This window comes from Oxyura jamaicensis, chromosome 21, assembly GCF_011077185.1.
Source record: "Oxyura jamaicensis isolate SHBP4307 breed ruddy duck chromosome 21, BPBGC_Ojam_1.0, whole genome shotgun sequence".
NCBI classification, from domain to species: Eukaryota; Metazoa; Chordata; class Aves; order Anseriformes; family Anatidae; genus Oxyura; species Oxyura jamaicensis.
Window position 1 is genome coordinate 7,442,271 of NC_048913.1, and position 25,212 is coordinate 7,467,482.

At 62.9% G+C, this 25,212-nt stretch overlaps 3 protein-coding genes across 5 annotated transcripts in view; 2 read left to right on the plus strand and 1 right to left on the minus strand.

Annotated features, from left to right (window-relative positions):
* The first annotated feature begins 817 nt into the window (after positions 1–817).
* On the plus strand, positions 818–14,225 carry ATP13A2 (ATPase cation transporting 13A2). Its single transcript, XM_035344780.1, has 29 exons — positions 818–866; positions 3,958–4,031; positions 4,393–4,560; positions 4,651–4,709; positions 4,921–5,035; positions 5,140–5,219; positions 5,689–5,766; positions 6,269–6,338; positions 6,735–6,869; positions 7,179–7,245; positions 7,340–7,471; positions 7,641–7,808; positions 7,888–7,998; positions 8,099–8,145; positions 8,256–8,444; positions 8,514–8,720; positions 8,851–8,964; positions 9,127–9,283; positions 9,378–9,498; positions 10,021–10,145; positions 10,615–10,776; positions 11,138–11,244; positions 11,338–11,417; positions 11,633–11,785; positions 11,899–11,995; positions 12,178–12,401; positions 12,610–12,761; positions 12,845–13,017; positions 13,131–14,225. Exons 1-29 carry the CDS (start codon positions 833–835, stop codon positions 13,299–13,301), a joined length of 3,570 nt encoding a protein of 1,189 aa, XP_035200671.1. The 5' UTR covers positions 818–832; the 3' UTR covers positions 13,302–14,225.
* A 134-nt stretch (positions 14,226–14,359) lies between these two features.
* MFAP2 (microfibril associated protein 2) lies at positions 14,360–22,917 on the plus strand. Of its 3 annotated transcripts, none has more exons than XM_035344782.1 (11): positions 14,360–14,678; positions 16,261–16,447; positions 16,574–16,749; positions 19,848–19,925; positions 20,855–20,944; positions 21,364–21,390; positions 21,465–21,551; positions 21,725–21,766; positions 22,084–22,171; positions 22,267–22,340; positions 22,547–22,917. In XM_035344782.1, the coding sequence occupies exons 1-11, from the start codon at positions 14,636–14,638 to the stop codon at positions 22,648–22,650; spliced, it is 996 nt and encodes a 331-aa protein (XP_035200673.1). In that variant the 5' UTR covers positions 14,360–14,635; the 3' UTR covers positions 22,651–22,917. The 3 variants fall into 3 exon arrangements, with proteins under 3 accessions (XP_035200673.1, XP_035200674.1, XP_035200675.1); XM_035344783.1 differs by having other exon boundaries at positions 20,858–20,944; XM_035344784.1 differs by having other exon boundaries at positions 16,574–16,653; positions 20,858–20,944.
* A 440-nt stretch (positions 22,918–23,357) lies between these two features.
* CROCC (ciliary rootlet coiled-coil, rootletin) overlaps positions 23,358–25,212 on the minus strand; it is a 13,059-nt gene continuing 11,204 nt past the window's right edge. Inside the window, exons 24-27 of the mRNA XM_035344950.1 lie at positions 24,930–25,121; positions 24,487–24,618; positions 24,054–24,150; positions 23,358–23,991 (exon numbers count right to left, since the gene is read on the minus strand). Coding sequence (XP_035200841.1) covers positions 23,933–23,991; positions 24,054–24,150; positions 24,487–24,618; positions 24,930–25,121 — 480 coding nt within the window. The 3' untranslated portion in view covers positions 23,358–23,932. The remainder of the gene's footprint in view (positions 23,992–24,053; positions 24,151–24,486; positions 24,619–24,929; positions 25,122–25,212) is intronic.

Genomic DNA, 25,212 nt, shown 5'->3' on the forward strand with positions numbered 1-25,212 from the left:
AGCCCCTTTGGGGACAGGACCCGGCCGTTTCGCTGTGGGGTCACGCAGCCCCCCCCGACCCCTCCCGGGGCCACGCAGGGCTCGCGAAGCCCTTTCGGTGGCAGCCCCGGGGGCGCCTCCGCGCTGCGGGGGAGGACTACAACTCCCGGCAGCCCCCGCGCGCCGCCATTGCGCCGCCGCCCGGCGCGCGTGGGGCCGGGGCCCTCCATGAGCTCAGGTCAGCGGGGGGGGGAGGGGGCGGGGCGGGGGCCGCATCCCGCGTGGGACCCGCGGCGACCCGCGTGGGGCCTGGCCCCGGGGGCCGCATCCTGCGGGCACGGGCGCTGCAGCCCCCCAGCCCCGGAGGCTCGGCGGGTTGGGGGCCGTCGGAGCAAAGCGTCCTTTTGTCCGAGGTCTGCGGCCGGTGACGCGGACACGCGTGGGTTTTAAGGATGCGAAAGGAGCCGGGCCGCCGCCTGCTCGGGGACGGCGGAAAGCGGCTCAGCAGGAGCCGGGCAGCTCCTCAAAGGCGGCCGGGGAGGAGGCGTTTGGTGGCAGGAAAGGGAGGGGTGCGGGGCTGCGTCCTGCGGTGACAGCGAGCATCCGCGGGGGGCCGTGGGGACGGGGCCGGGGTCCCCGCGGCCACGCGGAGCCTTCCTCTGCCAGGGCAGCCCCTTGGGTTGTGCCCTCCTCTTCCTCCGGCGGCGTAGCGCTTGGGGTCAAAGCTCATCTTTTTTTCTTTTTCTTTCCCGTTCGAGGCTCCCCGGGGCTAACGCGGGAGGCCAGAAGCGGCCTGGCTCCGGCAGCAGGCCCGGGCGATGCCCAGCTCCGGGCTCAGCACACCCACACCGGGATGAGGCAGCACGGGACGGCGGGCGTTGAGGAAGGTAGGAGCCTGCTTGACTCAGCCGGCGTCTGGGGAGGCGCCGGGGCTTGGGATGTGTCACAGAATCACAGAACTGCAGGGGTCGGAAGGGACCTCGAGAGATCACCGGGTCCAACCCCCCCTGCAAAGCAGGATCCTCAGAGCAGGCTGCCCAGGTGGGGTCCAGACGGGCCTTGAATGTCTCCAGAGGAGGAGACTCGTATATAGAAGGAGACTCGTATATATAGAAGGAGACTGTATATACATGTCGAGTGTTTTCCCCTCGCTGAGCTTGCGCAGGAGGGTGCTCCGACCCCGCGGCCGCAGGGCGCTTGGCTCCGGGCCGGCACGCAGCGCGGGGGCGCGAGGAGAGGTCCCGCCAGCCCCCGATGCCCGGCGGGGGGAAGCGCCGGCGCTGGGCAGACGCGCTTCCTGAAAGGGCTTTATCGCTGCCGGCATCGTCGGCACGTGGCAAAGCGAACGCTGCGCCCGTGCTGCCGCCTCCCCGCTCCTGCGCAATCCCTCGTTGCAAGGTGCAAGCCCAGGGAGGGTGAAATAAGTCACCCAAATCCACCCGTGGCAGATTTGGGGCTGCTGGGGGTGCTCCTTGCCTACAAGGATTTATTTTTCCACCCGTCTCGAGCGCTGGCAGGTGGATGAGAGCGATTTGTCCAGGATTACCGGCAACGGCAGAGCTTGAACCCGGTTTTCCACATACAGACCCTGTAGCTCTTGCTGCTGAGCCCATCTCATCCTGTTGTTTCTCCCAGCCTTGGGGCTTTTTTCAGTCTGTGCTCCCGCGGCTGATGATGCCACGTCTGGGGAGGACCCGGCCGCCTGGAAATACACGTTTGGCTCCGGATGCGCGGCAGGCAGGGTGTTGTGTTTCCCTCCGGTAGCCTGCACAGGACATGTTTATGTTGGAAAAAGTGCTGGAGAGAGAACTGATGAGACCTCATCAGCATTTAACCCCTTGCTGGGTCTGGCTTTGGATGGAGGGAGGGAGGAGGATGCTCAGAAACCCCTGCGTGGAGCAGGGAGCGTCTGGTGGGGACCGTGAGAGCAGAGGGAGATCTCCAGGTCCCCTGGGGGTTTGCTTCGAGAAACGTGCCCACAAAAAGGCTGCGGCTGCGAAGGGAGCTTGCAGAGGAGGTCTCTGGGACCGGTGTGCGTGCAGCTGCTGGGCAGGATTGCTTTCTCTCGGGGTGAAGTTTCGGGGCCGGACCAGCACTGGCATGTGCAAGCGGTCCCCAGCTGCGGTTGCTTTTCAGGGGGGTGCTCAGAGCCACGAGACGCATAGGCTCACGGTGTCCAGCTCTGGTGTGGTGCAGGGTGCTCCAGCCCCCGCTAGGACACGTGCTGGCTCTCAGGGTGCCCCGAGCACGTTTCTCCCCTGTTTTCCCCCGACCCTCAGCAGCAGGAATTGTGTCGCTTCTCAGAAAGGTGCCAGGTAGCCCCTTAGAGCAGCGCTTTGGGGTCGGCGGGGATGCGTTGCTCCCGTTCCCTTTGCACCCCCAGCAGCTCGCAGGGCTCCCCGATTCAGACACTCCCGCTGCTTCTTCCCCACCTGGCTGAGTCTGCGACCGCTCCAGAGAGAGAAGCGATCGCTTCCAGCCCTTCACCGCGGGGGCAGGAGGAGGAGGAGGGATGCGGCTGTCCCCGCGCTGTGTTTGCAGACGAGGTGTGGCCACTGCGACGCAAACTGGTCGCGCAGCTTCGCCGCGCTCTGCCCTCCCTTCTCCCAGCGCCGGATGCTTCCCGGATACGTCCACCAGCAGGCAAGGTGACGAGGGGCATCCCGACCCCGTCCCACCCTGCAGCCAGCGGGGTAAGGCCGGGTGAGTCGGGCGGGAGCCTCGCTCGCTCGCGGTCTCTGGGAAGCTGCCAGGATGGGCGCAGGAGGTGAGAGAACCCACGGGGACGGGGTCGTAAAAGCGTTGCGCTGGGACAAGTTGAGGCAGCGCTTGTGCGCTCCTCCAGAAGCCCTGCGCTTTGCAGGGCAGGGTGAGGAAAGGCGGAGCGGTGCCGCAGAGAGCGGGGAGGCGAGGTGGAGAGGCAGCGGTGCTGCTCGCTGCCTCGCCTGCTGCGGGGGGCAAATGGGGCAGCGGTCTGCCCTCCTGCAGCCTGCTGGGGAAGAATCCGACTTGGCCCCTCCTCGTGGGCTGCACAGCCCTTCCCGTGCGGGCTTTTATTTGAATCGAACCCTCCCTTGGGCTTCTTGTCCCCAGCAGGCGAGCTTTTGGGGCTGCACGGAGCCCCGCAAGGGGCTGCCGGCAGCGCCAGGAACCCGGCCGGGGTGGCTTTTGCAGAAGCTCCTTGAGACGCCCGCGTGCAGCGAACAGATCGTTAACGCAGCCCGCCCCGGTGCCCTCCTGGAAACCCGCAGCCAGCCGGGAAACCGTCCGCTGGCTGCAGGGCTGCGTTCGTGCCACGTGGTACTTCCCCCGCTGCTGCTCAAAGAGACCGCGGCCGCTGCGCCCCGCGGGGCGACGCCTGCAAACAGCGAGAGCGGCGCGTGGGGCTGGGGCATCGGCTCCTGCACGCCGCGGCTGTCAGTCCAGGGTGGGTTTTGAGGTGTCCCGGCTGCGAGGGTCATTGCGCGGTGGGTTACTGGACCTGCAGATGAGATGACAAAAAGCGGCTTTTGTGGCCGTTTCCCAGCGCCCAGGCCACGTCCGGCAGGCAGGAGGAAACGCGGGGAGCAAATAAGCGTGAAAAGCGGCTCGGGAAAGCTCGCTGCGCGCTTGACCTGGCTCTGCACCAGCTCTGCTCCCTTCCCCCTGGCTCTAAGCCGCTGTTTGTGCCAGCTTTTCTCCCCGGGCTCCCTTGGCATCGCCCGCGTGACCGTCATGTGCCGCAGGAGCTGGCACGGGGGTGGCCGGGGATCTCTGGGGTGTCCCCTGCCCACACGGCAGCTCGGGGCTCCCTCCATCAGCCTGGGATCTGGGGGCAGGTGAGGCTGCAGGTCCCGGTGCTGGCACTCCCAAGGCCATCTCGCAGAGGTTCAGCACGAGGACCTGCCTCTCTGCCTCCTTTCCAGCCGCTGCCACCCGTCCGGCGAGGCTCTCGGCGCCCGTCGGTAAGTTTTTTTTTCCCCCTCTTTGCCTTCGCAGACAGCAGCAGGCTGCTGGGCAGCCCGCGGCCGGGCTACGGGACGCTGCAGAAAGACGCCGATAAATCCTGCATGGTACGTCCGAGCGCTTCGGTGCGGGGAGGGAGGCGAGCTGGGGACGGGCTGGCAGAAAAACCATTTACTGTCAGCAAAAGAAGGCTGCCTGCAAGCAGCAGAACGAGAGCGCTGCTTCCCGTGGTGTTTTCCTTGCCGTGGAGCTGCCCGCGGTGCCCCGGAGCAGCTTGTCTGGGGCTGCCTCACGCCGAGAGGCTTTGGTCAGTTGGAGATTGGGGTTGATCGGTCAAAAAGCCAGCAGCCCCACAAGGATAAGGCAGCCTGCAGCCTGCTGCAGATATCGCAGCGGGGCCTGGCTGCGATGGGGGCACGTGAGGGGGCCACGGGCGAGCTCAGCCCGCGTGGCACCGTGTCCTTCCAGGAGGTCACCGGCTACCAGACCAAGCCATGGCGGGTGGCCCTGTGCCACACCTGCTCCGTGCTGACGGCGGGGCTCCTGCTGCTGCTCTTCCACTGGAAACCCAGCCTGGAGGTGTGGGCGAAGTGCGAGCCCTGCGCCCTGGGCCAGGCGGACTGGGTCATCATCAGGGTAAGCCCCCGCGGGGCTGCGGGCGCGGGGAGCCGGCGGCGGCCGATTCCCCCCGCTCGGACCCTGCCGCCAGCCGCGGGTGTGTTGCAGGACCGCTTCGGACAGTGCTTCACCACGCGTGTGCGGACCGAGGTGCTGGGCGAAGGCAGGTGAGGGCAGGGCCGATCCCTCACGGCCCTTTTAACCCCGATTTACCCTTCCTGAGCCGGCTGGTTGTGCTTCTGCGCAGCTTTTCCGAGTTCCTGCCCCGTCCCCTGCGTTCCGTTACGTGGGGGAAGCACTTCAGATCTGTAGCCCTGACTAGGAAGGGCTGTGCTTGCGGCAGATGGGGAGGGATTGACGCTTGGTTTGCCACCCCAACAGCCTGGAGCATCACCCGGGGGCCAGGCCGGAGGACCGGAGAACCAGCATCGCCATTGGCGTGACGGATGAGGAGGAGAGCCGGGACACCATCCGGCTCCATGAGAAGGAAGAGGTAGCACCAACGACCCCACCAGCACCCCGTAAATCCTCTCCCCGGGCATGGGCTGCCCTCCTGTGCCATTAACACCCTCTCTTTCTCCCTCCTGCTCTGCTCAGAAGAACATCTTGCGCTACTATCTCTTCGAGGGCTTGCGTTACGTCTGGATCGAAAGGTGGCAGGCGTACTGCAAAGTCAGGTATTTCCCTCCCCGCCCCGTAGCACCAAGCCTCTCTGCATCCCTGCACCGCTCCTCTTGGCCCCCGAGCCCCCCCTGCGTGGTCCTAGCCTGTCTGTAAGGGGCACGTCCGCACTGGGGCTTTTCTCCATGTTGCAAAGCCTTTGGGCACCGTCTGTGGGGCAGCGAGCAGGGCTGTCCTGGGGAGAGGAGCCCGAGCAAAGCTCTTTGGCAGCTGCCCCGAGCGGCTCGCTCGGACACTGGATGAGCGCTGCACTGCTCGCGGATCTCCAGACTATGCCCCTTTTGTTCCTGCTCCCAGCCTTGGCACCCACAAGCCGTGGCCGAGCCCAAGGAACAAGAAGCTCTCTCTTTCCTAAAGGGTTTTTTGTCGCCGAGGACCTGGACGTGCTGTTTGTTCCGCCGGGCCAGGCTCCCGCTGATTTTGAATCCATTTCTTCTTGTTTCTCTTACCCCCCGGGCTTGCCAGCGTCCTGGATGAAGGCTGGACCTGTGCGGATCTCCACCTCTCCCAGGCTGGGCTCGACCAGCAAGACCACAGCACCAGGTAGGGATTCAGCAGCCTCCTGGGACACCCGGCTGAGATTTCTCCAGGATCGAGCAAATTCTGAAGCGTGGGTTTTTTCTCACAGCCAGCCCTCAAAACCAAGGACAGCCTTGAGGGCTCAGTTACAAGTGGTAATAGACCGTTGCATCATCATTTAAACACCTTAAATCTTTACCGTGTTTGAAATGAAACGGAGTTAAAATAGTAGCTTTTACCACCGTTAACCAAATTCCCTGGATATGAGACCACGGAGTTAATCTGGGCCATTTCCAGGTGATTCACAGAGCTCACGGGGCTGCTGTGCCACCCACTCGCTCCCCTGGCCTGTGGAGGGATGGAGAGAGGAAGAAGAGGGTTTTAATAGCAGCAAGGTGGTTTCGTGGTGTGCTGGGCTGCCCTTGCTTGGCTCCGGCATCGCACGGGGTGAGGCGCATCAGGTTGGCAATGCAGCTTTTCCCTGGCATCTGTTGGCTCCCCCCCTGCTCTTTTCTCCCCTCTGCAGAAGGAAGATCTACGGACCGAACCTCATCGAGGTGCCGGTCAAGTCCTACGCGAGGCTCTTGGTGGAGGAGGTGCGTGTCCATGGCCAGAGCTGCGCTTTCAGAGAGCGACGGGTCCCCGGCTGTGTGAACCCCTGCAGGCGCTCCCAGAGCCCGGCCCCGCTGGCAGGGAGGAGAGGACTTCAGGGGGGGCAGCTTGGGCAGTGATGGGAGCAGGCAGAGGAGGGACACATCCAGCCCCTTAGCTCAGACAGGAGCATCCCCAGGTAGTTGCAGAGCATCCTCAGGAGTCCCGACCGTAAGCAAAGCTGGGGAGGATGGAGGGCTTGGGAGAATTCAGCTAGTCCGTGCCCAGCCCCAGGGAAGGGCCAGCTTCTCCTCCGCGTCAGCAGTGGGTTCCCGAGGAGCCCGGAGGTCTCACAGCGGACTGGAGGAAGCTCTCCTCCCCAAAACCTGCTCTCTCTCCAGGTACTCAACCCCTTCTACATCTTCCAAGTGTTCAGCATCGTGCTGTGGGTCTGCGACGCCTACTACTACTACGCTGCCTGCATCTTCCTCATCTCCACCATCTCCCTGGGGCTGTCCCTCTACGAGACGAGGAAGGTTGGTGGTGGGCAGCGGCTGGGGAAAACAGAGGGAAAAGCTTAGCAAACCCCTTCCCACCCTGGGACGTGGGCTATCTGGGGCGTTAGTGGAATAACCCACGCTCTGAAGCTGCTTGGCATCTCTGCCGGCGCTGAAGGCGGCTGGCTGAGCGCAACCCGTGCCCCAGCAGCAGGGCAGGTTTCCTCATCCCTTGCACGTGGTTCACAGCCTGGTGCACTCGAGACCCATTTGTCTTACCGGCACTTTGCTGTGCTTGTTGAGCTTCCCATTCCCCCAAGGGGCTGCTGACGGCTCCCTCCCTTGCAGCAAAGCACCACGCTGCAGAACATGGCCAAGATGTCAGTCGGCGTCCGCGTCCGCCGCCCGGACGGAGGTGAGCGCGGTGCCCGCGAGCAGCCCGGGGGCGGTGGGCTCCCTGTGGCGGGCGGGCAGCTGCGGGGGTGATGCCTGAGGGGCTTTTATTCCAGAGGAGGCAGTGGTGAGCTCCGCAGACCTGGTGCCAGGCGATTGCATCAGCCTCCCCTCGGATGGGATGCTGGTCCCCTGCGACGCCGTGCTGCTGACGGGCGAGTGCATGGTCAACGAGAGCATGCTGACGGGTGAGAGCACTGGGACCCGGAGGGACGCCTCGCGTTTCAGCAGCCCCTCTTCCCGTCCTTGTGTTCACCTCTCCCTGCACAAAGGCTGCCGGAGGGGCTGGCTGCATCCTGACACCCTGGGGTTATAAAGCTCCCTCTGCTCCCTCACCACCGCGGGTTTCTCCTGCAGGGGAGAGCGTGCCGGTGATGAAAACGCCGCTCCCGGCCTGCGGCGGGGCCGCCAGCGCTGTCTACTCTCCTGAGGAACACCGGCGGCACACGCTGTTCTGCGGGACGCAGGTTATCCAAGCCAAGTCCTACATGGGCAAGGAGGTGCTGGCCGTGGTCACCCGCACAGGTAGCGGCGCGCAGGGGACAAGCCGTCTCCTTCAGGGCGGTGGCTTTGGGAGTGTGGACCTTCTGCCCCTCTCCCGCAGGGTTTTGCACGGCCAAAGGGGATCTCATCAGCTCCATCCTCTACCCCAAGCCCGTCAGCTTCAAGTTCTACAAGGACTCTGTGAAGTTTGTCCTGTTCCTTGCTGTCCTGGGTAGGGAGGCATTGCCAGGAGAGGCCAAATTCCTCTCGAGCGGTTGAAGCCAGGCTCCCCGCTGGACTTTGTAACGGAGCCCCTTCTTTCTCCCGCACAGCTTTTATCGGCACGCTGTACAGCATCCTCATCTTGGTTAAAAACCAGGTAGGGCTGCAGGAGCTGCTCAATCCCCGCACGCACGTGGCTGACGGACCCAGCGCCGATGCGTGGGCTGCAAGGGTGCCCGCCCCACTTACACACCCCTCGTGCGCCAGGTTCCCGTGGGGCAAATCATCATCCGTGCCCTCGACCTCGTCACCGTCATCGTGCCGCCGGCTCTCCCGGCCGCTATGACCGTGGGCACCATCTACGCCCAGAACAGGCTGAAGAAACAGGGCATCTTCTGCATCAGCCCTCCCCGCATCAACCTGTGCGGCAAGATCCGCCTGGTTTGCTTCGACAAGGTGAGTTTCGGGCAGCGCCGCGGTTTCCAGCTCGGAGGCTGGTCCGGACCCACTGCTCCGTCCCCACAGACCGGGACGCTCACGGAGGAAGGGCTGGATGTCTGGGGAGTGGTCCCGCTGGAGAACCACCGTTTCATGCCTATCGCCTACGAGCCACGCCATCTGCCCGGCGGCCCCCTGCTCTATGCCCTGGCCGCCTGCCACACCGTGTCGCTGCTGCGGGCGCAGCCCGTCGGGGACCCCGTGGACCTCAAGATGATGGAGTCCACCGGCTGGGTAAGAAAAGCGGTGGGGCATCTCTCCCTGGGGAGATGGAGGTCTGCTCTGCTGGGAGAGGAGAAAAGGGGGGTGTTAAAGCCATCCGCGGGGCAGAGCTGGGGCTTGCAAGGCTTTGCCGTGGTTTCAGCGCCTGGAGATGATGGAGGAGGATGAAGGCGAGCTGCCCGACTTCCAGCAGTTCGGGACGAAGGTCCTGGCCGTGATGAAGCCTCCGCCCGAGGCAGAACAGCCGCCAGGCAGGGTGAGCCCAGAGGAGGCTGCGCTGTGCCAACAGCCCTTCTGCAGCATTCCCAGAGCTGCTGGGGTTGCATGGCAAGGCGTGCTGTGCTTCGCAGCCCCAGAGAGGTTGTACCTCCCACAGCAGGAGCTCGTGCCCAGCCCTGACTCTCCCTTTCCCCCCCAGAAGCACCAGTCACCCGTGGGGATCCTCCGGCGCTTCCCCTTCTCCTCCTCCCTGCAGAGGACAAGCGTCCTGGTAAAGCTGCCCGGTGAGGATGCAGCCCAAGCCTATGTCAAGGGGGCACCGGAGATGGTGGCCAGCCTGTGCAGGAAGGAAACGGGTACGTGCCCGAGCCACGGTTCCCTCGCTGGGCCTCCCCCTCCCAGCTTGATTTGGGAACCGTCATGACCTTGCTCCTCCCTTGCGGTTGGCAGTGCCCCCGGATTTCTCCCAGACGCTGCGGCTCTACACCACGGACGGTTTCCGCGTCCTGGCTCTGGCTTACAAACCCCTGAGCGCGGTGAAGACCTTTGAGGAGGCCCTGCAGCTGACGAGGTTGGCGTGAATAATGTTTCTCTCCATTTAGATCCCATTTACTGTGTTTTCAGGCATGTGTTTGCCAGAGGTCCAATTTAGGGCACAGGCTCGTGAGCTGTCTCCTTTAGTGCTGGCTGCCGCTTCCAGCTCTGACTGTAACACGCTGCCAGGGAGCAAGGGAAAGGTCCAGGGCGAGAGAGGCCAGGTGGCAGCGTCCAACCCAAACCCTCCTTCCTGCTGCAGGCAGCTCTGGTGCTTGTAAAATACCCGTAAATGCCAGTAACCTGGTGGTGGGCTGGGGCCATGCGGCAGCAACTCCTGCAGATCACAGCAGCGGGGGTCGCCTGCTCTCCTCGAGTGTTTCAGGGGATGTTTTGTACTTTGCTGCCCTGCGAGCTGCCCCATCCTGGCAGCCTGCAAGCAATTAAACCCTACCCCATGCTGGAGTAATTGCTGGCTGCCTCCTGGATGGATTGGCTGGTTTACACGCGTCGACCCGCTCTTGTTGGTGAAGCCAAACGGCTCGCTGTATCCCCACAGGGACACAGCAGAGAGCAGCCTGACCTTCCTTGGGCTCCTCGTCATGAAAAACGTCCTCAAGCCGGAGTCCAAGGACGTCATCCACCTCCTGAGGAACGCCAACATCCGCCCCGTCATGGTGACAGGTGACAATGCTGGGAGAACAGGGACACCGGGCTTGGGGTGAGATTGGGCACGGAGGAGCCATAAGGTGCAAGGGATGAAGGGTTTCTCCACCAGAAATCAGTGGCCTGAATCTGGCAGCAAGCACAGCGAGGGCTCCCGGGGCCTTCTTTGTGCATCCCTGATACTTGTTTGCGTCGCGTCCCTTTTGGCTGCCCCTGTTGATGGGTTTGCAGCTGTAGAGAGGAGGGGATGCGCAGGCTCCTCTTTCACCAGCGCAGCACTAACCCTCAGACCTGGCATGAGCAGCTTAGGCAGCAAAACTGCTCGCTGTCAGACCCCCGACGGCACGAACGTGGATGTCCCGCGAGCATCCCGATTTGCACAGCTAGCAGGGTGCTGCAGCAAGGCAAGCAGCGCCCGCCAGGCTTCGAGGACCGTTGTTGGCTTGCAAACATCACTCTTGATAGCTCCCCACCGCTGCCTGTGCAGGAGACAACATGCTGACAGCCGTGAACGTCGCCAGGAGCTGCCGCATGGTGGAGCCCAAGGAGCAGGTCATCTTCGTGAGCGCCTGCCCGCCCAGCCACGACAAACCTGCTGCCCTGAAATTCATCCCTGCCGAGCTCTCGCAGGGCGAGGAACAGCCGGAGGTGAGCCTGGAGGCGAGGTCTTGGGGGGGGCCGTGCCCAGCCCAGAGCACCGGGCTTCTTTCCAGTGCTGTTATCTTCAGAGGCGAACGGGGGTGCGATCCTGCCCCCTCATTAAACGCCTGCTTTAGGAGAAGGAAACCTGCTCCTTTTTCTGGGAGCACCAGAAATGGTGGCTCAGAGCCGCTCCAAACGCCCTCGCTGCATGCAGCCTGCGCGGTGCTCCTCAAACAGTGCTCCCACAACGGCTGTGGGGCTGGGCAGTCGGCACGGCGATGGCCAAAACAAGCTCTTTATCCGAAATCAAGGCAGTAAGCTGCTTTCCCTGCCGCTCAGTGTGCGCTCAGGGAGCGTTTTTCCTTGGCAGGGTCTGTACGAGCAGGGTGGGTGCCTCCCGCAGCCCTGTCACCTGGCGCTGAACGGCAAGTCCTTCGCCGTGGTTCGTGAGCACTTCCCTGAGCTGCTGCCCAAGGTTCGCCCGTCCCCATCCCGCCCGCAGGGAGCCACGGGCCGGGTGCTGCCCCCTGGGATGTGGCGCCAGCGCTGAGCCGTCCCCTCCTTGCAGATCCTCATCCGAGCAACTGTTTTTGCCCGCATGTTGCCCGACCAGAAGACTCAGCTGGTGTGCAGCCTGCAGGAGCTCAAGTAAGTCCCCCAGGCCTGAGATCCGGGGGGGATAAAAGGGGGCAAGTGGACACAAGGAATTTCTCGCGTGCCGGAGGCTTTCCCAGCTCGGTTTTGCATCCCACCCCCTCCCAAACGCAGGGACTATCCCAAATACCAGGGTGCGACCTTGAGACTCCAAAGCCCCCAACTCTCCCCGTGTCCTGGTGTCACTAATCGACCCCTTCTCACTGCAGCTACTGCGTGGGGATGTGTGGGGACGGGGCCAACGACTGCGGGGCGCTGAAGGCGGCCGACGTGGGCATCTCGCTCTCGGAGGCAGAGGCATCCGTGGCATCGCCGTTCACCTCCCGCCTTGCCAACATCGAGTGTGTGCCCACGGTCATCCGGTGAGCAGCCGGCAGCTTCGTGGCGGGGATAAAACCAGGCGGAGGGGTCTCAGCGCCTCCGTCCCCTCTTTGCAATGTGGCTTGCAGCACAGTGGGTCTGTTTCTCTCTGCAGGGAGGGCAGGTGCTCGCTGGTCACCTCCTTCGGGGTGTTTAAGTACATGGCCCTGTACAGCCTGGTGCAGTTCGTGTCTGTGCTGCTGCTCTACACGGTGAGTCCGTCTGTCTGGGCAGGAGGCGGGCAGGGCCGTGGGGGGATGTGGGAAGACCGCCCTGGGCAGCCAGCGGGGCGCGCCGCACGATGCTCGGAGCTGCCTTTGGGTGCTTCCCTCTCACCGTGTCAGGGCTGGATTTTAACCCGCGGGGCTGACAGCGGCTGGTTTCTCCCTCCCAGATTAACACCAACCTGAGCGACTTCCAGTTCCTCTTCTTCGACCTGATCATCACCACCACCGTGGCGGTGCTGATGGGTCGGACGGGTCCCGCCAAGGAGCTGGGAGCGGAGCGTCCCCAAGGGGCGCTGATCAGCGTCCTCGTGCTGGGCAGCCTGCTCCTCCAGACGGCTCTGCTCATCACCGTGCAAGTCCTCAGCTACTTCATCACGGTCTCGCAGAGCTGGTACGGGACCCGGCTGCCCGCCTTTGTGTGGGTTCAGCGATGGGGACAGCGTTGACTTTGGCCAACCCCGAGGAGGCATCAGGCCACCTGGCAGCGAAAGGCTGCTGTGTGCTGATGGAGCAAGGGGTGGCACAGCATCCGGGCTCTCCTCTCGCCAGTCCTTTCAAGCCCCTCTCTGATCCCGTGTCTTCTCCCCTGCCTGCCTTAGGTACGTGCCACTGAACAGCACGGTGACGGCGCCCCAGAACCTGCCCAACTATGAGAACACCGTCCTCTTCTGCGTCACGGGCTTCCAGTACCTCATCCTGGCAGTCGCCATGTCCAAGGGGTACCCGTTTCGGGAGCCGCTCTACACCAATGGTGAGGATGAGGCTGGCTGCGCGGGCAAGGGGAGAAATCAAGCCTTCAGCCTCTCCCACAGCCCTCTCCCTTCTCGCCCTCAGTGCTCTTCCTGGTGGTCCTTGTCATCCTCTTTGGCCTCATGATATGGCTGACCCTGTATCCGCTGGGCTTCCCCAAAACCCTGCTGAAGCTGCAGGGCATCGACGACTTGAATTTCAAGCTGCTGCTGCTGGGAATCGCCACGCTCAACTTCTTCGCTGCCTTTGTGCTGGAGGTGGGCACGAGGGCGTTGGGCTCACAGGGGTTTTGCAGAGCCCATCCCATCCCACATGCCTGTCTGAGCAACCCCCTTCCTCAAATCCTCTCCTTCCCCTCTCTTTGCTGCAGACCGCCCTGGACCACGGCTTGCTCAGCTGCTTGCGCAAGCTGCGCAGGAAGAAAGCATCCAAAAAGCTTTTCAAGAGGCTGGAGAAGGAGCTGAGCCAGCAGCAGCCATCGTGGCCGCCCCTTAACGAACCGCTCTTCGCTACTCCCAGGCTGTCCATCGCCGTGAGATAGCAGGCGCCGAGCCCCCCTCCTCCCTGCTCTGCGGGCAGGTGCTGCCCACCAGTGCCTGGCTGCCACCGTTTATTTATTTGGCCTGGTAGCAAGGCCGGCCACGAGCATCTGTGCCTGGCTCCAGCGTGACCCGGAGGCGTCCGTCCCAGGCAAGGGATGCAGCAGGCGGCCGAAGGTGGGCAGCACGGCTCTTCTTCCCCACGGGGAGACCCTCGGCACCGCAGCTGTGAAGCCACGCGCTCCAGAAAGGATGTGGCCGGTCTTGCGGCCGCCTCCAACCGAGCCCTGGCCGAGAGGAGGCGGTGGGAGATGCTGGAGGAGCACAGGGGGGAGTTCCCATGGGGATGCTGCCTCCCGTCTCCCACCGAGCCCCGCGCCCTCCTGGCTGGTCAAAGCCACGAAGTCAGGGGTCCCTCTCCTGCTGGCGGTGGTGGCACCCACCCTGGCCTCAGGGCTCTGCTCACTGTGAAGAACCCGCTTCCTCCTCCCCCTGGGCTGCCCTGGATGTGTAGGAACTGTTTACAAACCGCCCCAAGCTTTGCGAAGGATGCGTCTTGAGCCAGCCATCAGCCGCTGTGTCCCACGGAGGGGCTCGGAGCGTTTCGTGCAGAGCTGAAGCAGGTTTTGCCTTTTTGGTTCACCAGAACAGCTGGAAGGGCAGCGTCCCTTGCCCCGAGCTGTGGAAGGTTTTGGCGTGGGATCCAGAAAAGTCCCTCCGAGCCCTCTCCACGCGAACACAGTGGCGATGCTTCTGCAGAGCGCTCCCGCTGTCGGCTCTGTCAGGCAGGAGCTTTGTAGCATTAAAAACCCTGAATCTCTATTTTTTAACTCCGTTCCAGTGCAGTTGGGAGAACAGCATACCACTTCTGGTTTTCATACGGTGCTGTTGTGAGTGTGTCTAATAAATTAACACTATTTTCTTGACCGCTTTGCCTAGGCTGGCTGGTACGAGGGGGCTGCTGGGACAGGGTGGTGGTGTGGAGAGCATCGAGCGGAGCAGGTGAGAGGGGTTTGGGGTCACTTGGTCGTCCACCAGGGCAGGAAGATGCTGTGGGCGCTTTGTCCCTCATGCCTGAAAGCAGGGAGCCCGGGGACAGCGCCGCTGGGATTTCGGAACAGGCAGCAACCCAAACCAAGCGGTGGCGCAGCAGCTGTGAATAACCCCCAGCCTGTTTCCAGCTGGAATTTCCTAGAAAAAAAAAAAGAAAAAAGAAAAACATAATTGCTGGAAAAAAGCAGATGTCCTGGCCAAGACGGCTCTCCGTGCAGAAGCGCTCATCGGGCAGCGCGTCTTCCTGCAGCGGAGGCGCGTGGAAGTCGAGAGAAGCCGGTGGATGGAGGTGCCGCGTCTGGAAAGGGAATCGCCGAGCTCCGCAGGTGGGGAGAGGGAAGGGGCGGCTCAGTGCCGCTGGTGCTGCGGGGTGGGGGTCTCTCGGCTGCCCCTCAGCCCAGCTCCAGGCAGGGAAAGCTGTGAAGTCTGAGCCCCCGCGAGCACTAGCGGTGCCTCTCTGCCCTCCCGGAGCTAGGGATTAAATCAGGAAATGAGGCACAAGCAGAGGTAAGAGGTTTCCTGAAATCCTAGCCAGGGTTTGAGCTATTAAACCCGGCCTCCTGAGCAAGAGGGAAAAAAAAAAATAAGAAATAAGAAAAAAAACACAGAGATTTTGCTCTGGCAGCATGCACTGGATGCAGGATTGGAAACCACGAGCATCACCCATCACCTCTGCTTGCCGCCCGCACCAAGGCGCCCAGCCCAAGGGGGCAGCGGCAGCTCCCAAATTTCCACTGATTTGGCCCCAGCAAGCCTGGGGCAGGATCAGTGCCAGCAGTTCCAGTCCCCGTGCTGTCTGGCCTGCAGCAGGTGCCCAGACGTGCTGCTTTTTGCCTTCCCCCCCTCCTCGGCTGGTTCTGGGGGGGTGTTCCCAGGTTAGCAGCCCCCGGGTGTGAAGTGCGTTGAGTTATGAACTGGGAGCGTTTAACCTGGGGCAGAGCTGGGGGCCAGGGCTTGGGGGAGGCAGAAATTCAGGGGCAGGAGCTGTGAGATGCGGTCGGAGCCGTGGATTTATCCATCCTGCAGAGCCCTGTGTTAGGACTGGAGAAAGAGGCTTGATGTGAGATAGGAGAGGCTTGATGTGAGATAGGAGCGCCCTAAGCCCCCCACCCACCCCCACCCCCCTCCCCCTTTTTCTCTTTCATCTGAATCCTTGGATTTTCCCATTGTTTTTAGAGCCGTCAGCCCCCCTCCTTCCTGCAGAGCTTTCACAGAATCATCCGCAGGCATTTGGGGTGCCAAAGCTGCCGTGGGGCTCCCCTTCCTCCCCACCCAGAACCTCCTGCTTCCCTGGGGGGGATCCTGTCCCTGGGGGGGGGGGCTGCGTACTGCTCGGCGCTCTGCCTCCATCCAAGTCCCCGGGCACCCTCCAGAGCATGAATTTGCTCAGCAGCTGGTTTGGAACACACCTAAAATTCGCAGGGTTTTAGCCCAAAGCGCCGGGATCGACGCTGCAGCGGGGTGAGCCCCACGGGGAGGGTTATAGGGGGACTGGGGGAGGACTTGGGGGGGGCTTTGGGCTTTCCATCCCCCCCCGCTGCAAGCCGAGCAGCCCCCATCCCCGCGGGGTCTTGCACTGCCCTGGGGCCCCGCTGGCTGCCGGAAACCCGCCGGCTCGGGGGAAGGGGCCCCCACGGCCGGCAGCAAGCGCCGCAGCCCGCGCCCACGGCCCGGGGGGGAAAAGAGGGGGGGGGGGGGGGGCACATTTTCCCCCCCCCCCCCCCCCCTCCTCCAGGATAAACCTACAGATCTGCTGCGCCGTAGCAGCTGCAGCAGCCGGGTGCGATGGGTGCTGTGGCACCCACGTCCCCCCTTCTCCCTCCCGTCCCGAGGGACGAAGCGGGGGGGGGGCTCACCCCATCCGTTAGGAGCCTGCCCCCCCGTCCCCGCCTCTCTCGTTGCAACGAGGGGCGAGCGCAGCAAAACCGCAGATCCCGGGGGCTGCACCCCCATTTCCTGGGGTTGCCCCAGTTTTTCCAGGAGCGGCCGCTGCAGACCAGCACCGACACCAAGACCCCCCCCCGGCCCGAAGCTCATGGTGGCAGCGTGCTCGGCGCCGCACAAAGTCCTCCTCCCGCCTCTGCCCCGCAATCAGGTCAAAATCCGGCTGGATTTTTTTTAAAAAAAGGCAAAGTTTCGCACAGCCCATTGCGTCAAGGCGTGCTCACGGGCTGCTTTTGTTGTTGTTATTCTCATTACCCTTATTACCTCCCCCCGGCAGGCAGCATCTGCCTGGGCGAGGAGGAGGAAGGGGCCGGATCAGGTGTCGCATTAGGACCCAGCGGAGCCCCCATGTTGGAGGTAGGAGCTTTTTCTCTCATTTCGGAGTTTTTGAGCCCAGAGAGAAGAGACCAAGGCGTTGGGCAAGGGCGAAGGCAGCTCATAGCATCCGAAGCGGTAAGGAGCGAGCGGAGTCCCCCGCGCTGGGGGCGATGCCCCCTGGCCCCGCGCATCCTCCGCGACCTCGCGTTGGTGGCCCCAATTTCGGGCCAAACCCTGCTTTTTTGGGGCCAAAGTCCGTTTTGGGGGCTGAAGCCTCGTTTTGAGGCCAAAGCCCATTTTGGGGGGGCCAAGGCCTGTTTTGGGGAGTGGAGGCTGGGGGTCCACTGCTGGCTTTGCCAACTCGCTTTGAAAACTTCCCGACGGCATCTTTGGGGCAAGGCGAGCGCCCCAAAGCCGCTCCCAGCCCTTTGAGGAAAAATCCCACAGATTTGGGGGTTCTGGAGAGGCAGCGGCGGTTTGGGGGACCCCCCCCAACTTCGGAAACCTCGCAGCCTGACAGCTGCTGTGGCCCATTTGTAACCGCTTCAATCAGTCTAAAAATACCCCAACGTCTGAAGGAAGCTGGATCATTTTTTTTTCTTTTTTTTTTCTCCCCCCCCCCCCCCCTCCTGGAAACAGCGCGTACAGGCGGGATTCGGGGCACTTCAGTCATGTTTTATTTTATTTATATCCAGGGGGACAGGCGAGGAGGGGGACCCTGCTGGACCTGCGGTGTGTGAAAACGGGGAGGCGCGGAGGGGGGCGAGCGCAGCAAAGTTTTTTGTTGTTGTTGTGTTTTTTTCTTTTTCTTTTAACCTTTGGTCGGGGGCCAGAAAATTTGAATCCTTTCATATTCCCTTTGTTCTCGCACTCTCTGGCAACTGGAGAGCTTTAAGAAAAAAAAAAAAAAAAAAAGGAAAAAGGAAAAAAAAAAAAGCTGGGGGAGGGGAAAACAGGCCGGGGAAGGTGGGGTTTAGCAGAATGAAAGGCAGAGGCTGTGGTGTTCTTTCTGCGGGACTGATTGTTCCCAGATGTGCATTGCAAAAACATCTGGCTCGCTGCAGCCGCCGGACCCCCGCTCGCTGCCTGCGCCGAGGGGACGCAGCGGTCCCCCCGCCGGGGCGCCCCCGGGGGCCGATGTCTGGAGAAGCCCCGGGTGGGCGAGGAGCAAGGGGGGGGGGGGGGGCTGCGCCCCCGGCCCCGTGCCTCTCTGCGGACACGTCGTGGAAAGTCTCGGCGTCGGGTGGGCGAAGGCATCGCGGGCGCCGTCAGCTTCGCTCCAGGCGAATCTCCCCAAACGGGAGCCCTGGGTCTGGAGGCGGTGGTGGCTCCGTGGGGGGACGGGGCGGCGGCGGTGGCACCGCGTCCCCAGCGGGGATGGCCCCGTTCCCCCGCTGAGCCCCACGAGCTGGGGATGTCCTCAGCAGGGCGGGGGAGCAGAAGATGCCCGGATTTGGGGGGAAATTCAGAAATTGGGTGCTCAGACTGCTCCGAGAGATGGGGCAGGGCTGCGGGTGGCGGGGCCCCGGGGACACCCCAGGGGACCACAGGCTTCGTCTGGGGCCCCTTCGGCCAAGCGTGGTTCTCCAGCCCCAGGTAAGGGCCCGGCTTCGTGGCTCTCCCAGAGCCCGGTCAGGTCTGGGAGGCAGCGACCGCAGTCCCGACAAGGCTGGGGACAGGGGAGGACGGGGACCGTAGGGGCTGCAGCCCTGCCGGTGCTGCAGGGCACGGCCGCTGGACGATGCGGTGCTTGGGTGGGCTCAGAGATGTGGTCCTAGGAGGTGCTGAGCTCTGCTGGTGGCGCACGATGCGGTCCCTGGGTGGTGCAGCGTGTCTAGGACATGGGCCCCAGAAGGTGCAGGCTCTGCTGGTCCCACTGACCCCAACCTCCCCTGGCGGGGACCACAGGCAGCGTGGGTGCACGTGTGGGACCATCCTGCCACGGACAGGCTATTTCAGCCCCGATTTTGCAGCCGGAACGGGACACAGGGACTGGGGCTCCTCTCCACCCTGCCTCAGTTTCCCGTCCCCAGCAGCAGAGCTGGAAGGGGTCCCCACCCCACACCAGGGAAGGCGGCATGCTTCATCCTGGACAGACAGACACATTTGGTTGCATTTCCAAGGAGGGCAGCCATGAAAGTTTTTTGGCAGTTTTTTTTCTTTTTCTGTTTCTTTTTTTTTTTTTCCCAGTTTTCCCTCTCGAGCTGGCGTGGGGAATCGCTGCCTGGAAAGCGCTCGGCCCTTGGAGAGCAAGGCAGACGCGGGGCAGCTGCCGCCAGCTCCTCCCCGTACCTCCCACCCACCTTTTGCTCGAAAGCAGGGTGTTTTTTTATTTTTATTTTTTTATTTCATTTTCCCTGTGATTTTAGGCAATCCAGGCTCTCCCGGCAGCGAGGGCCCTTTGCAAGGAGCCAGGCTCCCCGCGAACAGCGGGGTTTTAACGGGAAGTGGGGAAAAAGCCTGCGGGTGAGGAGCAGGGAGAGGAATGGAATCTTTCGCCATCCTTTTTAGTTCTCTTTATTTTTGCCCCCCCAAGACCAAAGCCCCAGTGCAACCCGCAGGGGGGAGCACCACAAAAACCGGGGAGTGTTTGAAGGAGGCGACGCGACGAGCCCAGCACCGCTTTGTGCCCGAATCCTCCCTCCCCGTGCCCGATGTTTGGCGGCTGCGCTGGTTGTACCGAGGGTTCAAAACCCTGCGGCGCCTTCCTGGGCTCTGGCTGCAGTCCCGGGGGGGGGCTGAGCTCGCCCCCCAGCCCCATTCATAGCTCTGTTAGCTGGGGGGGGTTGAGATAACGGGTGGCATGGGACGGGAGACAGCCAGCTCCGAGCCCAGGCTCCCCGGGAGGTCTCGCCATCCTGCCCGCGGATATTCCATGCGCTTGTTCCTCGCAGTTCCCGTGGGAGCAGGGCTCTCGCACGCACTCGGGGCGGGAAGCCCAGCCTGTGCTTTGGCTTCCCACCATCGGGAAATTTATTTTTTTGTTGTTGTTTTCTTCTTTCTTTTTTTTTTTTCCCCTTTGCTTTTAATTTTCGAGCAGCCAGCCCCCACCCCTGGGTACAGCCTCAGCCCTCAGGGATGCTGCCGCTCAGCGCCCTGCGCCTGCGAGGCTTTTTGGGGGAGTATAAAGGGGGGTATTGAATGGGTGCGTGAGGGTCGAGGGGGGCCGATACAGGAGATGGGGGGATCGGGGTTGTTGCTAACCCCCACACCTTTCCCTCTGCCCAATCCAGACCGCGCCGCACTCCTGCATCTACCTCCCGGCCCCGTCACCATGAGAGCGCTGTGCCTCGTCCTGCTGGGCCTGCCAGGTGAGTGCCGAGCCCCAAAACCACCCCAAAACTGTGCCGGCTGTCCCCAAACCCCAGAGACTGCCTCAGGCTGGGGTGGGGGTCACGAGGGGATCCGGCACCGTGCGGGGAGCAAAGCTGCCAGGGGCTGGGGGGGGGGGGCACACATTGGGAATTCCCCCCCCCCATCCCCAGCACTGTGACCAGGGAGGGGGCCAGGAGGTGGCTCCCAGCCCGATTCTCGTTGCAACCCCTGGGGCTGGCAAAGGCCCTGCTGAAAATTAGGAGCGAGTCAGCGAAGCCGGCAGCCCGGAGCCAGGAAAACTTCAGGCGAAAGCAGCTCAGCACAAAGTCTGAAAACAGCTGGAAAACATTACCAGGCGAGGCCGAGGGACGAGGGGGACAGCGGCGGGCAGGGGGGGGGGACCCGGGTGGTGATGCCCCCCCCCCCCCCCCCCCCCAGTGCTGCAGGACATGGGTGAGGGTGCTGGGTGAGGCACCGTGGTCCCCGGAGGTGGCAGGGGTGCTGGGACCCGGCGGTGAGCATCCCACTGCCCTCGCCTCCACGGGTCGTGCTCCTCTCCTGGTGGAGGAGGAAGAGGAGGAGGAGGAGGAGGAGGAGGATGGCCATCGGACCATCGTCTGCTGGGAAATCCGGCAGGGGGTATGGCGTTTGGTGGGAATCCAGGTGGAAATCGAAAGGAGAGGATGCTCCATGGGATCCTGGTCCTTTCTGGAGCAAAGGAAGAGCTGCTTGGGTTTAAAACTGGAAAAAAAAAGAAAATAGGGAGCAACCCCCTTTTGCTCCCACATAAGGGTTTTGGGGATGGTGTGGGGCTCATGGCTGTGGGGCCAATGCTTGGTTTCCCCCGAAAGTAGGATGGGGAAGAGGGGTTTAGAGCCGTGGTGGCCTCTCCACTGATGTCTGTGCCCCCCCCATGTGCTCCCAGCAGCGCTCCTGGTCCAGGGCCAGTACAGCAGGTTTGAAGGCATCACCTACCCTGAGCCAGTGCAATACTCCCAGTACGACCAGCAGGCAGGTGAGAGCACCTGTGACTGGGGGAGCCTTCACCTCGCTCCTCCTCCTCCTTCCAGCTTTGCTTTCCCTGCACGGCGCTCCGGTGCTTCTCCCTGCTCTCTGCTCCATCCCTGCCCCTAACACTTCCCATTTCTCCCCCTCCTTGATCCCACGTCCAAGTGCCCCTCCATTCCCCTCCTCGATGTCAGCACTTCACGGTGCCCATTATTTCCTCAGGCCTTCATTAAGGCTTTACAAACCCCGTGTGGCTGATTGAGGTGACCCCACGGGACGTTTTCTAACCTTTTGTAAAACTTTGGGGAGCTCGTGGCAACACCCTGCCCGTGCGCAGCGCCTCACCCTGATGCGCTGATTCTCCCTAACCATAAAATAAAATAAAATAAAAATACTCATCCTGTTTTTCCTCCCTTGTTTCCTTAGAGATTCAGGATTACTACGACTACCACGGTGAGTGCTATTCCACGGGGTGCCAGGCAGGTCTGGGGGTGAGGGCGCGCGCCCTCACGGCTCTGTCCCTGCAGATGTGACCCCCCGCACCCCCGAGGAGCAGTTTCGGTACCAGTCCCAGCAGCAATCCCAGCAGGAGATCGTGCCAGCTCCGACCCCAGGTGGGTGCGAAACGACGGCCACATCCCCACCACGGAGCTGCTCCCGAGCCCAGCAGCACCGCAGGCACCAGCCTAAGGATGCTTCAGCCCTAAAGCCCGGGCAGGGGGCAGCGGGATGCTCCCCCTCCCTCTTTAACCTTGTTTCCCCCCCAAATTCTGCTCTCCTTCCCCAGCTGCTGCCCCCGAGACTGAGCCCACGGAGCCAGGACCCCTGGGTGAGTGCTTGTCTCACTGCTCCCCTTGCTCAGGGCGTGCTGCTGCTGCTGGTCCCATTGACCAAAAGAAAAAATAAAAATGGGGCAAATTGAGTCATTTTCCCCATATAAGAATTCTGTCAAGCAGCTGGGCTGGCAGAGTGCCGGGGACAAGCCGAGCATCCCTTATCCCCAGGGGGGTTTTGTCCTCCTTTTGAGTAGGGATGGGGCAGAACGCGCTGCTCAGCGCATGCCAGCAGCTCAGGGAGTGCCCTGGGTCTGCATCTGGCTGCAATCCGGGGTGAAACACCCCAAAATGATGCCGGCTCTTGTTGCAGACTGCCGGGAGGAGCAGTACCCCTGCACCAGGCTCTACTCTGTCCACAAGCCCTGCAAGCAGTGCCTGAACGAGATCTGCTTCTACAGGCGAGTGCGGGGGGCTGTCGCCCCCCCCAGCCCCCCCGGGGGGAGTCCCTCTGCTTTTTTTTGGTGCTAAACCCTCTGCTTTCTGCCCCCCGCAGCCTCCGCCGGGTCTACGTGATCAACAAGGAGATCTGCGTCCGCACCGTGTGCGCCCACGAAGAGCTGCTGCGGGGTAAGGGGCAGGAGGGGCCGCGTCCCCCGCACGCCTCGTGGGCGTCCCCCCCGGGTGGCTCGGCCTCGAGGGCGAGGAGGGTGCCGGTATTTCAGAGAGCATCGCTCCACCGCCAGCCATTCCCAGTACAGACCAGTTTGGGGGTGGGGGAGGCAGCATCACGGTGTCCCCACCCCGGGTGCTGACTGCTTTTCGCCTCCCCGCAGCCGACCTGTGCCGTGACAAGTTCTCCAAGTGCGGCGTGATGGCCACCAGCGGGCTCTGCCAGACCGTGGTCGCATCCTGCGCCCGCAGCTGCGGGGGGTGCTGAAGCCGCCCCCCCCCCCCTCGCCGGGACCCGCCGAGCCCCTTCCCCTGCCCGCCAGGCTCCGGCTCCTCACCGTGGTGCTAAAGAAACCGTGCATGAAAGAGCATAACAAAAAAAAAAAAGTCCATTTTTTTTGTGCACATAAGAATAAAGGGGGGGTTGTTATTTTTATTACTTTTGTTATTATATTGTATGAGGGGGGGGGGGCGGCGCCAGCCCCCGCCGCCCCAGTTTCTGCGTAGAGTATCCAAGAGAAAAAGCGTAAGGGTCGCTGCGGCTCCCGCCTCTTTGTTGTGTCCCCGACCTTTGGGGATCATTCGGGAGGGGGACAGGGACACCCACAGGGTGTGGGGTCTCTCACACAGGGTGTGGGGCTCACACAGCCCCCATAGTGGGTGGGGGGCTCTAACACAGCGTGCAGCCAGCCCCCACTTCCACCGCTCCGTACGTGCCCACACGGGCAGGAGCCCCGGGTTTTCTCCCCGATACAAGTTTGTTCCCAAATGCTCCAAACAAGGAGCAGGAAGGCAGCAGCACCCCCAGAATAGGGGTGCTGAGCATCTCCCCTGCAGCCCTTGTGCAGAGCCCTGCAGCTCTCCCCGGGGGGGGGGTATAAATAATAATAATAATAATAATTTGTTAGGCGTCCTGAACCCCCACCGCCACCCCAAATTGCTGCCATCCTAAAATAATTCACCTCAGGCTGCCCCTTTGGGTTTGTGCACGTTTAATAGAGGGTTAGAGGGGGGTGGACAAGGGTTGGGGCCTGCTGCTGGCTCAAGCTCCAAATTCGGACCCCAGTAGCACCAGTAACAAAAACAAACAAACAAACAAAATCAATCTCCAAAACTAGTGGTAGAAAAAAATAACAGTCCCCGTCCTGCATGACTTGTGCAAAAAAACCTGGCACAAACTAGTTTTTGTTAAAAAAAAAGAGGAGTGTTAGGCAAAGTCAGCAGCCGGTGGGCACCCCGCCACGGGGCAGCGCTGGCAGCGGACAGCTCGGTACCACGGCGCTCCTGCTGCTCCCGTGGTGTGCACGAGGCACCCAGGGCTACCAGAAGTCCTGTTCCCAATCCCCGGTTAAAAAAACTGCAGTACAAAAAAACGGGGGAAAAACCCGACCTGTAGCAAAAACACGCTGGTGTCGTCCCAGCGGTAACACGCCGCCGCTTCTTCTTGTAAAAGAGCGGGATTTGGGAATGTCGAGAAAAAAATCCACCGGTGCTTTCCGAGCGCGGCGGGCCCCTCACCCGACAGCTGAGTCGCGCCGGTCTCTGCTGCCCTAAATGCTGCTGGGGTGGCGGCGGGGCTCCTGCGCCTCCTGCTCCTGCTGCAGGACAAGGGGGTGACTGGGGGGGGCCTGGGTGGGCTGTGGGGGGGGACACGGCCCCGGCCCCCACTCACCTGCTGCTCCAGGGGGTGGTGGCCACGGTCACGGGCATCCAGCGCCCGCTGCTGCTGCGCCGCCCCGGGGCTCTGCTCCAGCACCGACACCCGCGCCTGGGTGAGTGCCGGGGGGGTCACCCGAAAAACGGGCACCCCAAAACCGGGCGCTAAGGTGGGGAGGGTGGGAGGAGCCCGAAAGAGCCCGGCAGCACCCCAGGGCGAGCGCCAGCATCTCCCCGTGCTGGGGAGAGCCCCCAGAGGAGCTCAGCACCATCCCAGCGCAAGCACCGGCGCCTCTCCGAGCCGAAGCAAGCCCCCAGAGCAGCCCCGTGCAAAACAAGGGTGCACCAAGCGGGCAACAGCACCCCGGGGTGCCACTGCCTGCACCCAGGAGCCGAAGGCTTTGCACGAGGCCACGGCCCCTGCCCGGGGGGGGGGGGGGGCACCCACCTGCAGCACCTGGATGTGCTTCTGCGCCTCCGCCAGCTCCTGCTCGGCCGTGCCCAGCGAGCGGTGCAGGCGGCCCTTCTGCACCGCCAGCCGCAGCGAGTCCTCCTGCGTCTTCAGCTTCTCCCGCGCCAGCTGCGGGCACAAGAAGCGGGCACGGCCCGGAGCTCTGCCACACGCCTCGCTCCGGCGCACAAAACGCAGGCGTAGGCAGTCGCTGCCCGGCCATGTCCCCGTGGCACGACGCGCCTTTTGGGCTCGGGACATGATTTTTGCTCTATTAGGACTTTTTTTTTTTTTATGGCTACGCTCAATCTGCTTCTGGGCGAACCCAGCCTGGGCGCCCAGCCGTTGAGGGGGCGTGTGTGTGTGCCCCCAAAGGTGCACGGGCGTAGGGGCAACCCCGAGGGCACCCAAGGGTGCCAAGAGGGGCGGCGGGCACTCACCTTCTCCAGGGTCTTCTTCAGGGCGCTGTTGTCCTTCTCGAGGCGCAGGGAGGAGCGCTCAGCCTCGCGCCGCTCGGCCTCCAGCTGGCTCAGGGAGCTCTGCAGGCTGCCCACGCGCTCCTGCAGCCCCCGCTTCTCCGCCCGCAGCCCCCGCAGCGCCGCCGCCTCCTTCTCCTCCTGCTGCAGCAGCATCTGCAACAGGGGGGCAGGATCAGAGACCCCGCAGCTCCCGGGAGGGGGAGAGAGGGGGCTGCGTGGGGCAATAGGGGGCTGCGTGGGGCAA

What these genes read in the sequence shown, in the direction of transcription:
- MFAP2 (XM_035344782.1), top strand. Translation starts at nt 14,636, where the DNA reads ATGGAGGTGCCGCGTCTGGAAAGGGAATCGCCGAGCTCCGCAG. An exon ending in AGCTCATAGCATCCGAAGCG is followed by an intron (nt 16,750 to 19,847) that starts GTAAGGAGCGAG and finishes TGCCCAATCCAG; the next exon opens with ACCGCGCCGCACTCCTGCAT. An exon ending in CCACGAAGAGCTGCTGCGGG is followed by an intron (nt 22,341 to 22,546) that starts GTAAGGGGCAGG and finishes GCCTCCCCGCAG; the next exon opens with CCGACCTGTGCCGTGACAAG.
- ATP13A2 (XM_035344780.1), top strand. Translation starts at nt 833, where the DNA reads ATGAGGCAGCACGGGACGGCGGGCGTTGAGGAAG. An exon ending in CAGGCGTACTGCAAAGTCAG is followed by an intron (nt 5,220 to 5,688) that starts GTATTTCCCTCC and finishes CGGGCTTGCCAG; the next exon opens with CGTCCTGGATGAAGGCTGGA. An exon ending in TGATGGAGTCCACCGGCTGG is followed by an intron (nt 8,721 to 8,850) that starts GTAAGAAAAGCG and finishes CCGTGGTTTCAG; the next exon opens with CGCCTGGAGATGATGGAGGA.